The following is a 17,921-nucleotide window of genomic DNA, read 5'->3' as shown; positions in this document are numbered from 1 at the left end:
GTTAGAGCCAGATTGCGCTGTTCTGTGAAGGGAGTAGTACACAGCGTTGTACGCGATCTTCAGTTTCTTGGCAATTTCTTACATGGAATAGCCTTCATTTCTCAGAACAAGAATAGACTGACAAGTTTCAGAATTAAGTTCTTTGTTTCTGGCCATTTTGAACCTGTAATCGAACCCACAAATGCTGATGCTCCAGATACTCAACTAGTCTAAAGAAGGCCAGTTTTATTGCTTCTTTAATCAGAACAAGTGTTCAGCTGTGCTAACATAATTGCAAAAGGGTTTTCTAATGATCAATTTGCCTTTTAAATTATAAACTTGGATTAGCTAACACAACACGCCATTGGAACACAGGAGTGATGGTGACTGATATTGGGCCTCTGTACACCGATGTAGAAATACCATTCAAAATCTGCAGTTTCCAGCTACAATAGTCATTTACAACATTAACAATGTCTACACTGTATTTCTGATCAATTCGATGTTATTTTAATGGGCCCAAAACTTCTAAGTGACCCCAAACTTAACGGTAGTGTGTATGCATGTATGTATGTATGTATGTATTTATATATATTAAAAAGTTCCTCTCACTGTCAACTGTTTATTTTCAGCAAACTTAACATGTGTAAATATTTGTATGAACATAAGATTCAACAACTGAGACAAACTGAACAAGTTCCACAGACATGTGACTAACATAAATGCAATAATGTGTCCCTGAACAAAGGGGGGGTTAAAAAGTAACAATCAATGCAGCTGGTGGCCACACCAGATACTAAGTACTGCAGTGCATCTCCTCCTCATGGACTGCACCAGATTTGCCAGTTCTTGCTGTGAGATGTTACCCCACTCTTCCACCAAGGCACCTGCAAGTTCCCAGACATTTCTGGGGGGGAATGGCCCTAGACCTCACCCGCCGATCCAACAGGTCCCAGACGTGCTCAATGGGATTGAGATCCGGGCTCTTCGCTGGCCATAGAACACTGACATTCCTGTCTTGCAGGAAATCACGCACAGAACGAGCAATATGGCTGGTGACATTGTCATGCTGGAGGGTCATGTCAGGATGAACCTGCAGGAAGGGTACCACATGAGGGAGGAGGATGTCTTCCCTGTAACGCACAGCTTTGAGATTGCCTGCAATAACAAAAAGCTTTGTCCGATGATGCTGTGACACACCGCTCCAGACCATGATGGACACTCCACCAAATCGATCCCGCTGCAGGCACAGGTCTCGGTATAATGCTCAATCCTTCGACGACAAACGCGAATCCGATCATCACCCCTGGTGAGACAAAAATCGCGACTGGTCAGTTGAGATGGTCTGGTCCAGCGACGATGGGTTTGTGCCCATAGCCGACGATGTTGCCAGTGATGTCTGGTAAGGACCTGCCTTATAACAGGCCTACAAGCCCTCAGTCCAGCCTCTCTCAGCCTATTGCGGACAGTCTGTGCACTGATGGAGGGATTGTGTTCCTGGTGTAACTCGGGCAGTTGTTGTTGCCATCCTGTACCTGTCCAGCAGATGTGATACTCGGATGTACCGATCCTGTGCAGGTGTTGTTACACCTGGTCTGCCACTGCGAGGACGATCAGCTGTCTGTCCTGTCTCCCTGTAGCGCTGTCTTATGCATCTCACAGTACGGACAGTGCAAATTATTGCCCTGGCCACATCTGCAGTCCTCATGCCTCCTTGCAGCATAGCTAAGGCATATTCACGCAGATGAGCAGGGACCCTGGGCATCTTTCTTTTGGTGTTTTTCCAGAGTCAGTAGAAAGGCCTCTTTAGTGTCCTAAGTCAATAAGCTGTTAAGTGTCTTAACGACCGTTCCACAGGTACATTAACTGTTTATGGTTCATTGAACAAGCATGGGAAACAGTGTTTAAACCCTTTACAATGAAGATCTGAGAAGTTATTTGGATTATTACGAATCATCTTTGAAAGACAGGGTCCTGAAAAAGGGATGAGTTTATATTTAAAAACATTTTTTTTTTATTGTGGGTGTCAAGATGGAGGTGCAGCGGCTTCAACACAGCACCCCCTATCAGTCATCTAGTGTATATATAAAGTATTGGTTCCAGCTAGTCTCGAGCCAGACTGCTTACTTCCGCAATCATTGAGGTCTAGCTATGCAAGACTAGGTTCCAGCCACGATCGTGCTTGCCTGGAGATGTTTAAGGTTGTGGCTTATCCATCTCCCATCTTTAATAATCAAATCAGCAACACTAAAAGCTAGTTCAGTCTGCAGGTTAAAATTGGATGGTGGAATTTATTTGACATTCAGTTTTGTACAATAAAGGCGACACCAGGCAAATTTCTCACCAAACAATACAGAAACTTGACTGGAATTCAGCATTCACAGAGCATGTCGTTCTTTTTGTATATAAAAAAAACCAAAATAAGAAAGGGAAAAAAACAAATCGAAACATAATTAAATTGTAGGTCTTCAACACAAAGAAACAAAATCCCAAACAGGAAAGCATTTCAAAATGCTAAAAGAAGTCCTCTTCAAATGTCAATATTATGATGTATGTAAAATACTATTCACACTCAGCCGCTTCTCACAATTTACCTTCAAGAAAAATGTGCTAAAGCCACCAACTCGCTACAAATTAATTTAAATGGAGCATTTACAAGTTTGATCATACATAACATGTATTCATTCTCAAAACTGTAACAAATGCCCCAAAAATACTGTTGAAGGTAAATTCAGTGCTGACACCTCTCTCAATCTGTGATCTTCAACCCATCACACCTATACCTACAGAGGGCACTGAAGTGTTCACACAAGCCTCAGATCACTTCATATTGGACGGTGCAGCTTTTACACTGTATGGCAGGCATATCAAAAGTCCTTTTCATATAATATATGAACGGTTATATACACACACACACACACACACACACACATTTATAGGTCTTTCCTCGTACAAACCAAAAATATTTAGTACCTGACAAAAAACAACTTTGGAACGTCGCTATAAATGACATTAGTGCAAATGTCATAACACGTGGGCTACATATCATGAAAATAAAAGTTTCTACAGCCACCAGATGGTGACAGCGTGCAAGCCTAAGCGTGCGTATAAAGCTTCTACATCAAGTGCCTCTGTCTGTTCTCTTCAGTATATGAATGTCAAGCACACATCCGGTGAGTGTGTCTCCGACCTCCACAGCGCCTTTCCCACCCTGAGCCCTTACTTGGTAAGGTTGTTGTGTAACCAATCATCAAGCAGAACAAGTTGAGGGAGGGTGGGCCACAAGGCCAGGAGAGGGTCGGCGAGGCCCAACCAGGGTCGGAAGGAGGGAAAACACTTGGGAGTGGCAAAATAGTGAGCTAACGTTAAGTGACCTAAAGACGGGAAAAGGTGTGTGAAATATGTTGAATGAGAGTTAATGAAATCTCAAATGTTATATTTTGACTGTTTGTCTTACGCTAGATAGATGGTACAGTATAATAGCTGTCAACGGTCAAATTGTTGTTCATCTAACTCAGTGGTCTTGTTGTTAGTGCCCACCCTGAGATTGGAAGGTTGTGAGTTCGATCCCCGGCCCGAGTCATACACTAAAGATAAAAAACGGGAACACCAATGAGTCTCTGCTTGGCACTCAAGAGTTTAAGAGATCGATTGAGATTAAAGCCCTGCGATAGACTAGCGTCCTGTCCAGGGGGTGTACCTGTACATCAACCTGCCTCACGCTACAGAAATAGGAGATAGGCTCCTGCTCCTATGAGCCGTTCAGAGCACAAGCCAAGGCTCATGCAAGGCTACTTACTTATTTTGATGCTAAGTGAGAGAAATCGATGCAGATTTCTCAGTGAAATTATATGGAGGTTCAGTATGGCGTCACTCAAGTCTGTCAGATTTCATATATGAAATCCTGTAGGATTAATAACCATGAAATGTACTTGAATTAAATGAATTAACCATGAAATGTTAATGAATGACGTTTAAGACCATACTTTAAGTAACAGGCAACAAATAGATACGTTTGTTAAGGGGAAGGTGTTGGATAGTGGCAATAGGGAAAGTCCAACAGTTAACCTGTCATGGCGAAGTCGTAAGTATTAGCCACTTGAGGATGAATAGTCTTTAGCTGTGTGTGAGGAGGGGTGCATGAGCGAGGCTCAGAGGCAGCAGGGGCTGGCAGACCGTTGTAGTTCTAACTGGAGGTCAGCTGCACATGCTGTGGATGATGCTGCTTCAGGGCAGGAGGCAGACTGCTGGGGCTGGCGATGCCTGAGACATGACTCCCCTGAGCCCTGTGATGGACCTGCCTCCTCTGCCTGGCCCTCAGGCTCTGGGTCAGGGTTAGCATGGGAGGAAGAGGATCTGGCTTGGCTCTCTTCAACAGGAACACCGTTCTGAGTCACCGTTTTGTTCCCTTCAGCCACACTGGCCACTGGCTCTCCTTGCCCAGCCTCTGCTGGGTTGGGATTGGCTGGAAGAATGTCCTGGGCGGGTGCAGCGGTGGCATTGGCGGGCTGTGATTGGCTCTTCAGCTGTTTGTGGCAGAGGGGGCAGGTCTCCTGTACGTAGAGCCACTTCTTGAGGCAGCCAGCGTGGAAGAAGTGACTGCAGGGGGTGATGACGGCAGACTTCATGTCCTGGAAAGGGAGACAGAATACTGGTTAACTACTGAAGGACTACGGACAACCAGAGAAGAGCCCACTACAATGCCTGATGATGCTTTTCTGATAAGTGGAAGTATATTCCAGTACACATCCTTATTCAAACTAAACTATCATTTTTCTTTTTAAATGTTTAGGTAACTTTCCCAAAATTCCCAAGTTTTCCAAAAAACCCGGTTGGAGGATTGCCGGAATCAGCAGGGAATAAGCAAAAAATCTGGAATACCTCAACCAGGATTTCTGGAAAACCTGGGAATTTTGAGGAAGTTACCAGAATTTTACAACCCTAGTCAGAACCCATTTCATATCCCCTCTAGCCGCATTGTCCCCTTCATACCAGAAGAGGGCTATAAAACACTTTTATCAGAACAATAATGGTGCCCTCTCAAACAGCATGCACTCACACTTTTCTTAACGTACACACACCGGACACACACTCCGTCACCTGATAGCAGATAGCACAGATGTCATTGTACTGCTCCAGCTGCAGGTCGGAAGCAGTGGGCAGGCTCTTGATCTTGTTGACGGCGTCTCGGCGCATCAGGAAGCTCTGCCAGCCCAGCTGGGCGCGCAGCCACACGTTGTAGTAGGAGTGGATGAAGATGATGGTGGAGCCCATCACCGTCCACTCCCCGAACACCGTCTCAGACACGCCGTAGGCCACCACCACGAGCGCCACCAGGAACTCCAGCAGCCGGTAGGTCCCGTTCACGTAGTAGATGACGTCGTCCATGTTCTGTACGGGCTCCTTACGGACCTCCTCCACCATGAACAGGATGTAGATTAGCAGGGTGCCCAGCACCTAGGGGAGAAGGACATTGAGTGTGGGTGCTTTGTTTCACTTGTTTTGACACTAGAAGTCACTCTCACGTTGGGGCAAGCAGTTGGGGGGTCAAAGGTTAGGATCACAGGTAATATATAGAACAAAAGTAGTAAGGTTTGCGGCCTTCCTTTTTTCTATTAGAGATAGTCAATGCACCAGAACCACATTTCAACAAAATAATGTTGCTGGAATGCTGATCTTATAGGTTTCTACTACAGAAACCATTTCAGTACAATCTGAGATGGTGGGTTGCTGAAACCCCACAGGGTTTTCCATATTTCACAGGGAATATATACTCACAGGTGGCCAGGGAATAGTAGGCACAGATACGGGAGCTTACAGTCCTTACCGTGCCCGTCACATCCCCATCACGGACCTGTGCAATACATCTCAGCACTAACGGAAAAGCCATCTATCTACCTTACATATGAAACATTGCTGACATGTTCTTATGTCATTACTGCAAACAAACGGGCAAAGGATCCAGTGCACCAGTGGCTAAAAGGAACTCTTGAATTGGACAGACTACAGCATGTGTGTGTGTATGGGTGTATCCATGGCAACAGAGCTTGAGGTGTGTGTGTGTACCTGCAGTGAGGTGAGGATGCTGGAGGAGATGATGATGAGGAGCCAGAAGTCCATGTGGAAGAACTGGCAGATCATGTAGGCCATGTAGGCTGGGAAGACCAGCAGGAACAGGCACAGGCTCACGGCCCGGAAGTGCTTCCACAGGCTCCTGAACAGAGCGACAACCGACAGAGCTTTTACTAGGACAACGCCTCTGAGTGGCGTAATAAAGTTGTGTTGAACTGAATCATGTAGTTGTGGCATTTTGCACGGACTTCCATGTGAAGAGAGAGGCCTTTTTATATTATGCTACTGATCTTTTTCATTCTCGCTGTGGATGACACTATGGGCCCTGAAAGGCTTGGGCGATATAACGTATATTATTTTCAATACCCTCGCGGGGGTGCATGTTGCGCCACCACTTATAAGTTATAACAAATCCATTTATATTCAGCTCAGGTCTTCAGCTATGCATTTGGTTTGCTAACTTGCTAGTTGAGTGGCTAGATCAAGCTTCTTGGTTACAGCAGAGACATTCAATCCCCTCCTATTTTTGTAAAATATATATGATATACACTGCTCAAAAAAATAAAGGGAACACTAAAACAACACATCCTAGATCTGAATGAATGAAATAATCTTATTAAATACTTTTTTCTTTACATAGTTGAATGTGCGACATCAAAATCACACAAAAATAATCAATGGAAATCCAATTTATCAACCCATGGAGGTCTGGATTTGGAGTCGCACTCAAAATTAAAGTGGAAAACCACACTACAGGCTGATCCAACGCCTGGGCATGCTCCTGATGAGGTGGCGGATGGTCTCCTGAGGGATCTCCTCCCAGACCTGGACTAATGCATCCGCCAACTCCTGGACAGTCTGTGGTGCAACGTGGCGTTGGTGGATGGAGCGAGACATGATGTCCCAGATGTGCTCAATTGGATTCAGGTCTGGGGAACGGGCGGGCCAGTCCATAGCATCAATGCCTTCCTCTTGCAGGAACTGCTGACACACTCCAGCCACATGAGGTCTAGCATTGTCTTGCATTAGGAGGAACCCAGGGCCAACCGCACCAGCATATGGTCTCACAAGGGGTCTGAGGATCTCATCTCGGTACCTAATGGCAGTCAGGCTACCTCTGGCGAGCACATGGAGGGCTGTGCGGCCCCCCAAAGAAATGCCACCCCACACCATGACTGACCCACCGCCAAACCGGTCATGCTGGAGGATGTTGCAGGCAGCAGAACGTTCTCCACGGCGTCTCCAGACTGTCACGTTTGTCACATGTGCTCAGTGTGAACCTGCTTTCAACTGTGAAGAGCACAGGGTGCCAGTGGTGAATTTGCCAATCTTGGTGTTCTCTGGCAAATGCCAAACGTCCTGCACGGTGTTGGGCTGTAAGCACAACCCCCACCTGTGGACGTCGGGCCCTCATACCACCCTCATGGAGTCTGTTTCTGACCGTTTGAGCAGACACATGCACATTTGTGGCCTGCTGGAGGTCATTTTGCAGGACTCTGGCAGTGCTCCCCCTTGCACAAAAGCGGAGGTAGCGGTCCTGCTGCTGGGTTGTTGCCCTCCTACGGCCTCCTCCACGTCTCCTGATGTACTGGCCTGTCTCCTGGTAGCGCCTCCATGCTCTGGACACTACGCTGACAGACACAGCAAACCTTCTTGCCACAGCTCGCATTGATGTGCCATCCTGGATGAGCTGCACTACCTGAGCCACTTGTGTGGGTTGTAGACTCCGTCTCATGCTACCACTAGAGTGAAAGCACCGCCAGCATTCAAAAGTGACCAAAACATCAGCAAGGAAGCATAGGAACTGAGAAGTGGTCTGTGGTCCCCACCTGCAGAACCACTCCTTTATTGGGGGTGTCTTGCTAATTGCCTATAATTTCCACCTGTTGTTTATTCCATTTGCACAACAGCATGAGAAATTTATTGTCAATCAGTGTTGCTTCTTAAGTGGACAGTTTGATTTCACAGAAGTGTGATTGACTTGGAGTTACATTGTGTTGTTTAAGTGTTCCCTTTATTTTTTGAGCAGTATATATATATATATATATATATATATATATATATATATATATATATATATATATATATATATATATATATATATATATATATATAAAATAGTAATAGCACCCCTTATGTGCATATCTGGTAATACCCCGGTATGGTACAGAAATCTGGATACCGCACAACCCTAGGCCCTGGTCAAAGTAATGAGACATTTCCAACTCAGCCTGGAGTGTCTTACTTGTCCCGTGAGGCCCCCAGAGCCAGTACGATAGGGTCAGCTATCTCCAGCATGGACTGCAGGATGGAGGCCACCACGATGAAGAGGATGATACTGAGGAGGAAGGCTCGGTGGATGACCTGCAGCTCAATCAGACCCGTCTGCACAGCCAGGATCAGTAGCGTGATGCCCTCCGTCATTCCCCTGAGACGGCGAGAGACAGAGCGGGGAAAGAGAGAGAGAGAGAGAGAGAGAGAGAGAGAGAGAGAGAGAGAGAGAGAGAGAGAGAAAGAGATTCATAAATAATGTGGTGCTTTCAGACAAAAAAAAATAAAAATAAAATAAAAATAAAGGTTCCTCATTGTTCAAGCTATGGGTCAAATAATACACTTAACGGGCATAAACACACAACATAAAATGGGCGGGATGAGAATGCGGCTGACTGACCGATGCATGGTGTTGTCATTCATGAAGGCCCGGTAGCCCTGCAGGTAGAACTTGCAGAGGGTGAGGACGCCCAGCGCCACAAAGGACACGGTGAAGACCAGGCCCAGCAGGGAGTAGGGGGTGCTGCAGCACTCTGCAATACTGAGGGGAAAGGGAGAGAAGGGGACAGTAAGAAAACTCACTAAAACCAATTCAGAGATCATGCATGTATTTGTAATAGATGGCACGTCACATTCTCTTTGATTACAACAAACAGCCATAATAAAGGACTGAAATTGTACAATTTCAGATTACATAATGTTGTGTTGTGCAAAAGTTCAGGCAAAACAGGTCGACTTGGGTTTCCAACTTCTTGGATTCAACGAGAGAAGGGAAAAGGGTTTCTAGTGTTCTAGGAAGCAGTGCCCTGTCCCACCTGGTGAGGAAGAGGAAGAGCAACCTCTCTCTGGAGGTGGGCTTGTCGCGGCTACTGAAGTAGGTATAGATCTGCAGGGCAAACAGCACCAGCCAGAAGCACATGAAGAGGACGGGCAGAACCAGCTGGTTCCACAGGGACATCCCCAGAGCCAGCAGCCCATACACCTCAACCACCTGGGCACAGGAGGACATGGAAGAGAGGATGCCACAGACATTGTTAGCGATGAGAAATTAAAAAAAACTGACCGCAGCAAACTGATCGATTTACAGTCTTGTGTGTGAAAGAAAAGTGACAATCTCCTCCAGTCTAGAGCCAGCAAACACTTAGCAGGAGTGGAAATAATTCAGTGCCACGTAGACTCTTTTACCTGCACCAGCTCCCTGTAGGCGGTCTTGGCCAGGTTGTAGGGCACCAGCAGATTGGAGGCCAGGAAGTAGATGACCTCGAGGCCCGTGAAGATCATGGCGAAGCGGTTAATGAACACGATGGTCTCCAGGGGGACCAGGCAGAGGCGCGCCACCAGGGGGAGCAGGTGAGCAGAGAACAGCCAGATCCTCTTGGTCTGCATGACGCAGGAGCACAGGGTGCACACCACCAGCTGAGCTGGAGAGAGAGAGAGAGAGGCAGGGACACAGGAGGGACGGGGTTAACACACTGCGGGTGAACGCCCGGTCTGTAGGAACACACACCGTATCTGAACTGTGTAGTAACACGGAACAGCTGAATCTTAAAAGGGCGGGTGTTCCAAGATCTGACTTAAGAAGTCAAAATGTGCGACGCCCTCGAGGACAAATAAGGGGGGGGGATGCACCTCGAAAGCTCATTGAGGCCCGGAGCACGTGCATCTTTACCGCTACGCGCCCCATGTTAACTCTGATGACACAGTACTATAGCATGTGACTGCACTAGAAAGCTCAGAAACGTGTTATCACACGAGAAATGCGAGATGGAATGAGACATAGTGAAGCCATAACGTCAGATCCAGTCTGTCTCCAGGAGCTGGAGTGTGACGTCCCTGAGGCTGGTGACGACAGCACAGAGAGGCAGCATGTTCCCTAACACTCTAGGGACTAGGCCAAGAGGTCCCTGCCTACTGCTCTCCTGTGTTACTGGGAAAACATGAACCCTCATTGTGACCCGCCTGCAGAGAGTGTGTGAAGACTCGAGTGTCCCTAGAAAGCAATTGTGCAGTACAGAACTCATGGCTGAATGTGCGTCGAGAGTAGCCTTACCCAAACACTTGGCTATCAGACAGCTTATCCCACGTCTTTCAGAGAAAAGTAACAAGTACTTATGTGATTGAACCTAAAAAGGCCAAAGTTCAACAACTGTCCCAAGCCAAGTCAGCACACCGTGCCAAAGGGAATCATTGATCAGTCCCTCCCTCTTTGTAAAATGTTAGGGAAAGCGTTACTTAAAGTGGCACACCAGTCTCCTTTTCACCTCATTTAACACCTGATTTACTTAACAAAAAGGCACATCCCACCCCCAGCTGGTGGAGGTAGGAAACAACATCTCCACTTCGCTGACCCTCAACACTGGGGCCCCACAAGGGTGTTTGCTCACCCCCCTCCTGTACTCCCCGTTCACCCACAACTGCGTGGCCACGCACGCCTCCAACTCAATCATCAAGTTTGCAGACGACACAACAGTAGTAGGCTTGATTATCAACAACGACTAGACAGCCTACAGAGAGTTGAGGGCACTCAGAGTGTGGTGTCAGGAAAACAACCTCTCACTCAACAAAACAAAGGAGATGATCGTGGACTTCAGCAAACAGCAGAGGAAGCACCCCCCTATCCACATCGAAGGGCCAGCAGTGGAGAAGGTGGAAAGTTTTAAGTTCCTTGGCGTACACATCACAGACAAACTGAAATGATCCACTCACACAGAAAGCGTGGTGAAGGCGGCGTAACAGCACCTCTTCAACCTCAGGAGGCTGAAGAAATTCGGCTTGTCACCCAAAACGCTGACAAACTTCTACAGATGCACAATCGAGAGCATCCTGTTGGGCTGTATCACCGCCTGGTACGGCAACTGCAACGTCCTCAACCGCAAGGCTCTCCAGAGGGTGGTGCGGTCTGCACAACGCATCACCGGGGGAAAACTACCTTCCCTCCATGACACCTACAGCACCTGATGTCACAGGAAGGCCAAAAAGATCATCAAGGACATCAACCATCTGAGCCACTGCCTGTTCACCCCGTTACCATCCAGAAGGCGAGGTCAGTACAGGTGCATCAAAGCTGGGACCGAGAGACTGAAAAACAGATTCTATCACAAGGCCATCAGACTGTTAAACAGCCATCACTAACACAGAGAGGCTGCTGCCTACATTGAGACCCAATCACTGGCCACTTTAATAAATGGATCACTAGTCACTTTATACAATGCACTCTAAATAATGCCACTTTAATAACGTTTACATATCTTACATTACTCATACCATATGTATATACTGTATTTTATACCATCTATTGCAACTTACCTATGCCGCTCGGCCATCACTCGTCCATATACTTACATGTACATATTCTCATTCAACCTTTTAGATTTGTGTGTATTAGGTAGTTGTTGGGGAACTGTTAGATTACGTGTTAGATATTACTGCACTGTCAGAACTAGAAGCACAAGCATTTCGCTACACTCGCATTAACATTTGCTAACCATGTGTATGTGACAAATAAAATAGGTGGTCCAGGTAAGTCATGACATAACAAGTGGTGGGGCTTTCCTCTTTTGTTCTCTATCGTTCCTCAAGCAAGAGGGGAGGCCGATGACATCACGGATCCCCTTGAAGTTTGCAATGGTGTCTAAAAACACAAAATTGTTACAATTTTTTTTTTTTTCTTGAGTATGTGTACTTTACTGTATTTATACTTGGGATATCACTTTTCAACAGTAAAAGTGTTTTTGTTTTTTTATCACTGGAAGACGTCTAAGGGTGCTCCTGTTTTCAAATGGTCAAAGTAGCAGTGTTTAGTAACAGAGAAGGATGAATCTTCTCAGCATCTGAAACAGATCATTGCGTAACTGCCAGTCATTTCACAGGAAGGCTTCCTATTCACGATGACACTCATTTCTCACTTCTTCCTCTTTTGGACTTTCAGGTTTTCACTGAGCTCTGAAGCTAACACTATTTGTGGGCCGGCTGTATTTTCAGAAGAGGCAGAACCCACACCTCGGTAACATAAAACCTGACAGACACTAGTCGCACTACAGAACACCTGACACTCTTACGACAAGCAGCACAACAAGAAATATGTCAATGAGTGAGCAAGAAATAGGAAGCAAGAGCGCGGGGAAAGACAGAGGCCTGTCTGAGTTGTGTGCGCTCCCTTTGTACTGGAGACTGTGGTCACTCACTCTCTCACTCTGTAGAAGCACCTTTGGCAGCGAGAGAGAGCGAGGAGCTCTGCGGCAAACGGCGCCTCAGATCGTCAGATTATACAGCACCCACTGCCAACCTCCCCTCTCTCCTCAGCCGCGTACCTTCTGCTAGATCGGATGAAGCAAAGGAACACGGCCTTTTCCTTTGTCTGAAAAGGTTCTAGGGCGAATAAAACTAGCTCGAGCACTCAGAAGACCATTAGAATTGAACAATGGAAAGACAGGGAGAGAAAAAAAAACAGAGCAGACAGAGACAAAGATTGGCGTCGGATTGATAAAAGGATGTACAATTATTTTTTTATAATGTGAGTGAAGAAGTGTACAATCACCATGTTAACGCGTAAAAGCAGACTTCAGGGCGACTACAGAGTGACTCATAGATTCTCGGAAAGTGGGGTATTAGAAGTGTGAGGGTGTAAGAGGCTGGTACAGGACCTGTGAGACTGTGGCCCAGTGGGATTGTTTAGTGAGTTAACTATGAGGTTGGTAGTGAAGGTGGGACTGTGTTTAGTTACAGTGCCTTCAGAAAGTACTCATTCCCCTGGACGTACTCCACATTTTGTTGTCTTACAGCCTGAATTCAAAATGGATAAAATGTATTATTTTCTCATATATTCACACAATACCCCATAATGACAAAGTGAAAAACATGTTTTTAGTAATTGTAGCTCATTTATTGAATATGAAATACAGAAATCTCATTTACAGAAGTTTTCACACCCCTGAGTTAATACTAAGTAGAAGCACCTGTGGCAGCGATTATAGCTGATTCCTTCTGGGCAATTATATAATTATGGATTGTGCAACATTTGCCCATAATTTTTTCCCACAATTTTTCAAGCTCTGTCAAATTGGTGGTTGATCATTGCTGGACAATTGTTTTCAGGTCTTGTCATATATTTTTCAAGTAGATTTAAGTCAAAACTCTAACTCGGCCACTCAGGTACATTCACTGTCTTCTTGGTAAGCAACTCCAGTGTAGATTTGGCATTGTGTTTTAGGTTGTTGTCCTGCTGAAATCTGTATTAATCTCCCAGTGTCTGGTGGAAAGCAGAACCAGATTCTCCTCTAGGATTTTGCCTGTGCTTCGCTCTATTCTGTTTATTTTGTAAGTCGCTCTGGATAAGAGCGTCTGCTAAATGACTTAAATATTTTTTATTCTGAAAAACTCCCCAGTCCTTAACGATTACAAGCATACCCATAACATAATACAGCCACCACTATGCTTGAAAATATGGAGAGTAGTACTCAGTAATGTGTTGTATTGGATTTACCACAAACATAATACTTTGTATTCAGGACAAAAAGTGAATTGCTTTGCCAAATGTTTTTTGCAGTATTACTTTAATGCCTTGCTGCTAACAGGATGCATGTTTTGGAATGTTTCTATTCTATACAGCCTTCCTTCCTTTTCACTGTCAATTTGTTGTTTAAAATTCCCTGAGCGGTTTCCTCCTTCAACGGCAACTGAGTTAGGAAGGACGCCTGTATCTTTGTAGTGAGGGACCTTACAGATAATTGTATGTGTGGGGTACAGAGATGAGGTAGTCATTCAAAAATCATGTTAAAACACTATTATTGCACACAGAGTGAGTCTATGCAACTTACTATGTGACTTGTTAAGGAAATATTTACTTCTGAACTTGCCATAAAGGAGTTGAATAATAAAACTCAAGACATTTCAGCTTTTCATATACATTTGTAAACATTTCTAAAAACAGAATTCCACTTTGACATTATGGGGTATAGTGTTTCTAGGCCAGTGACAAAACAAACAATCTCAATTTAATCAATTTTATATTCAGGCTGTAACAACAAAATCTGGAAAAAGTCAAGGGGTGTGAATACTTTCTGAAGGCACTGTAGTTGCCTGTGAGGGTGGTGGTGAAGGTGGGACTGTGTTTAGTTCGTTACCTATGAGGGCGGTGGAGAAACGGTTCATGGACAGCGCCTCCAGGTAGAGCGGTCCCTCGTACCCGGAGTCCAGCTCACTGCGGACATAATCCCTAAAACAGGAAGACAAGACAGTCAGAGCTCAGCTCTTGCAGTCCCACCTGCCATCTTCCGTTCTCACTGGATAAACACAGAACCACGCCTCAGAGAATTCAACAAGAGTTATGCACAATCAAGGCCAGTAGAAGCCACCAATAGTCCGGAGACAGAATCATAATATGGTCAGAAAGTCACTACTGTAATACCGGTAACTGTTTTATGGAACAACTACAAAACAGAACTTCAAATTGCAACACTTAACGGCCTTTAAAATGATCTTACGAATACACGTAGCTCCTAGCTAACAAGTTGACAGGTCAAGGATTATTTTAGCTATAGTTCCTGTAGTGTGTCTCTCTCTCTCTCTCACCTGGAGACTTGGTGTCCGGCGAAGAGCAGCAGGGCAGTGAGCACGTACAGGTAGAGCTTCACCAGGTGCTGACGAGGCAGAGTCAGGAGCACCAGGCTGAGGATGTAACCTGACACACAGCAGAGACAGTCAGTCGGGACAGTGAATCGGAAGGAGAGGGGTCTGTACAGTACAGTACATGAAGTGGAACAATGCACAAATAAGGCTGTTTTTTGTTTTTTTAAAGGGACACAAATATATGTGCCTGCTTCAGCTGCTGTCGGTCTCACACATATTAAGGAATAGTTTATTAACACGGACGTCCACTACCGTTTAACTGGCATTCACTTCTTGAATAATCCGAAAACTGTTATTCCAATAATCTCAGAGGAGTTCTATTATCACGAGGACAGTGAAACCAATAATCCTGCCTGCCCTCCGCCATCTTGGTTGAGCGTGGCCTGCCTGGTTTAGTGGAGTCAGCAGAAAACGGTCCTCGGGAAAATCTCAATTGCATACTCCTCGTGTCCTCTCTCTCTTCACCTACTTCTCAAAACCCATTAGATAGGGGGGAAGAGTCAGAGGTCCCTCCTTTTGAGGCGGCAGCGAGGGGAGAGGATACGAGGAGTATGTCATTGAGATTCTCCTCTAGACAAATCATCAGGCACCAAAACGCCAGGGACTCGATTGGCCGACCTGGACCCAGCGTGCAACAGATCCACCCAGCCAATCCATCCTGGGGATTCCATTAGCAGACAGCTAACACGCCCTCTCCACCATCCTGCGCACAGACAGTGTATGTGTGTGTGTGTGTCAAACATGCAACTTAACCTGGTCAAACAATCATTAAAGGGCAGGAAGCATGACAACAACAGTGGGGGATAGGAGGCTAGTTAACCATTGAGTCTTGAAAGAGTGGTCAGTGGACTGAATCATTCTGGCATGACAACAACTACTGATATGATTCTACCTCCCATGAAAACCAAAATGATTATGATCCTCTCAGTCTAAGTGCCACGGGCCCTGACTGGAGTCAGTGTTCCCAGCCAGCGGTGTGTGTGTGTGTGTGTGTGTGTGTGTGTGTGTGTGTGGCCAAGTCAGGGTGAGCCAGCCTCACTGTGACAGGCAGCCAGGGTGACAGGGACGGGAGATTAGAGCTTTGTGTGGGCAGTTTTACCCTCCCTCTCTCCCTCCTTAGCCTGTGGCCACCACCGGATGCTGCTTATGTAATCCTGAGAGGAGGAGATGGAGCTATATTCTGCAAGCCGGCCAGGCCGTCACGTCACCGCTGTCAATAGGCTTATCTATGAGCCTCTGTTCTGGTCTGGATGCTCAGTCACAACCATCACAAAGCAGAAAACAGAGAGGTGCGGTGGTACGACGGGAGAGGAAGCACTGCTGACGATATGCCTCAAACACAATCAGAACCAGATAAAACATTGACTGAAAGAAGAAGTCCATACTGTAATCTTAAGAGTACAAGCTCTTACTTTACAGAGCCTGTGTTTGGTTAGTAGCCTAGCACCTTCCTTCAGTGGTGAATATGAGTCAGAGTGTTTAACAATGTGTGGGTGCTTTGGTTGGAGAGGCTCCTGCTCTTAGCTCGCAGCTGCACTCTCAGAACCCACGCCTCCGAGGGAGGGAGGGAGGGAGGGAGGGAGGGAGGGAGGGAGGGAGGGAGGCTACGCCCGTCAGGAACACAGCCTTAGACCACTCAGTCATTGTCACCTTACGGGTGCTGCGTTGGTACAAGCCCAAATATCTTAACAGGGCCTGAATACAAAAAGTAGAGGCCCAGTTTCCCAACAGGCCCAACTCACAGGTTCCTATCCCCACCTGACAAACTCAAGTCACGTGCTCCCCAGCCACCCCTCCAGACATGCTCACTGCTGAGGGGACATTAAGCCCTGTGTGTAGATAGTGAAAATAATGAACTGTGACTATAAAAAGGTACATTTAAAAAAAATAAATAATCCTGGGGCAAACTCTTTCACATAAAACTAATATGGCCGTCCTGGTGATATTGGCCTAGCTAGGCTTACTGACTCATGAGTCCATAGGGGAGTGATGGGCCTGACAGTATCTGTATAATGCACAGAGAAAAGCCTTCCGGCCATGGTCAGGGGTAGCAATGTGTATTAAAGGAGCACCTCCTGTTCCTTGGCCTGCGTTAGGTAAGCCAACAACACGGATGAGAAGAATTTGTTTAACAGCAGAGACAGCAATAAAACAGAGCCGTTAATCCACGGCCATGGATCCAGAGCCATTTGCTACACAAAGTCATGCACACAGGACAAAGAGTGGACTGATGTGAAATAACCATCAGTGCTGGCAGTATAAATACACTGCCCCTAATCGTCCATAAGCAAAACAGTTTGAGAAAGACTACAGCAATAGGCTACAGCAAGCGCCAAAATGATGAAAAACGCTAACAAGATGAGGTAGGGCCTCATGAGATATGAGATATTTGCTGAAACCTAGAAATACAGATAAAAGATTAGAGAATATCCTGCTCTCCCTCGGTCTGTCTTTTTCCAAGAGACATCAGCAGCACACACACACACACACACACACACACACACACACACACACACACACACACACACACACACACACACGTTCAGTCCAGTCCAGTGTTCTCTGCTGCCCAGTGTGTTCATCAGCAAATACCAGCCTCATTCTCTCACCCACCAACTTCAGCCAAGTATGCAAAGCCATTAAAAAAGACCACTGAGGTCAAGGAAAGTGTGTACACACACAGTATACATACAAAATACAAAGTTATCAAAAATTACAATAAAAATTATCTAAAAAATATGTAATTCCTTCCCGTTGATGATTAGCATATCTAGTGACTGCATTATAGTCGAGGCCTGTGAGCTGGTTATCATGGCCTGTGCCTCGTCCACTCCTTTCCCCTGGGAAGAGAAAGGCTTCTTGGAGGGGGGATGACTTCGTTCTCCTACTCCCTGCACGGGCCAGCCCCCACCCCCTCCCCCCACACACACACACACACACACACACACACACACACACACACACACACACAC

At 46.0% G+C, this 17,921-nt stretch overlaps 1 protein-coding gene across 2 annotated transcripts in view; it reads right to left on the bottom strand.

The window, feature by feature from the left end:
* Positions 1–2,250: 2,250 nt before the first annotated feature.
* The window catches only part of LOC106567439 (RING finger protein 145), a 28,777-nt gene continuing 13,106 nt past the window's right edge, over positions 2,251–17,921 (bottom strand). For both annotated transcript variants that reach the window (XM_014136687.2, XM_014136688.2), the window contains exons 3-11: positions 14,893–15,001; positions 14,445–14,536; positions 9,508–9,743; positions 9,138–9,313; positions 8,723–8,863; positions 8,297–8,479; positions 6,046–6,193; positions 5,080–5,436; positions 2,251–4,610 (exon numbers count right to left, since the gene is read on the bottom strand). In XM_014136687.2, coding sequence (XP_013992162.1) covers positions 4,131–4,610; positions 5,080–5,436; positions 6,046–6,193; positions 8,297–8,479; positions 8,723–8,863; positions 9,138–9,313; positions 9,508–9,743; positions 14,445–14,536; positions 14,893–15,001 — 1,922 coding nt within the window. In that variant the 3' untranslated portion in view covers positions 2,251–4,130. The remainder of the gene's footprint in view (positions 4,611–5,079; positions 5,437–6,045; positions 6,194–8,296; positions 8,480–8,722; positions 8,864–9,137; positions 9,314–9,507; positions 9,744–14,444; positions 14,537–14,892; positions 15,002–17,921) is intronic.

This window comes from Salmo salar, chromosome ssa13, assembly GCF_905237065.1.
Source record: "Salmo salar chromosome ssa13, Ssal_v3.1, whole genome shotgun sequence".
NCBI lineage: Eukaryota > Metazoa > Chordata > Actinopteri > Salmoniformes > Salmonidae > Salmo > Salmo salar.
The sequence above is the reverse complement of the archived record's forward strand: the minus strand, read 5'-3'. Positions and strand labels throughout refer to the sequence as shown.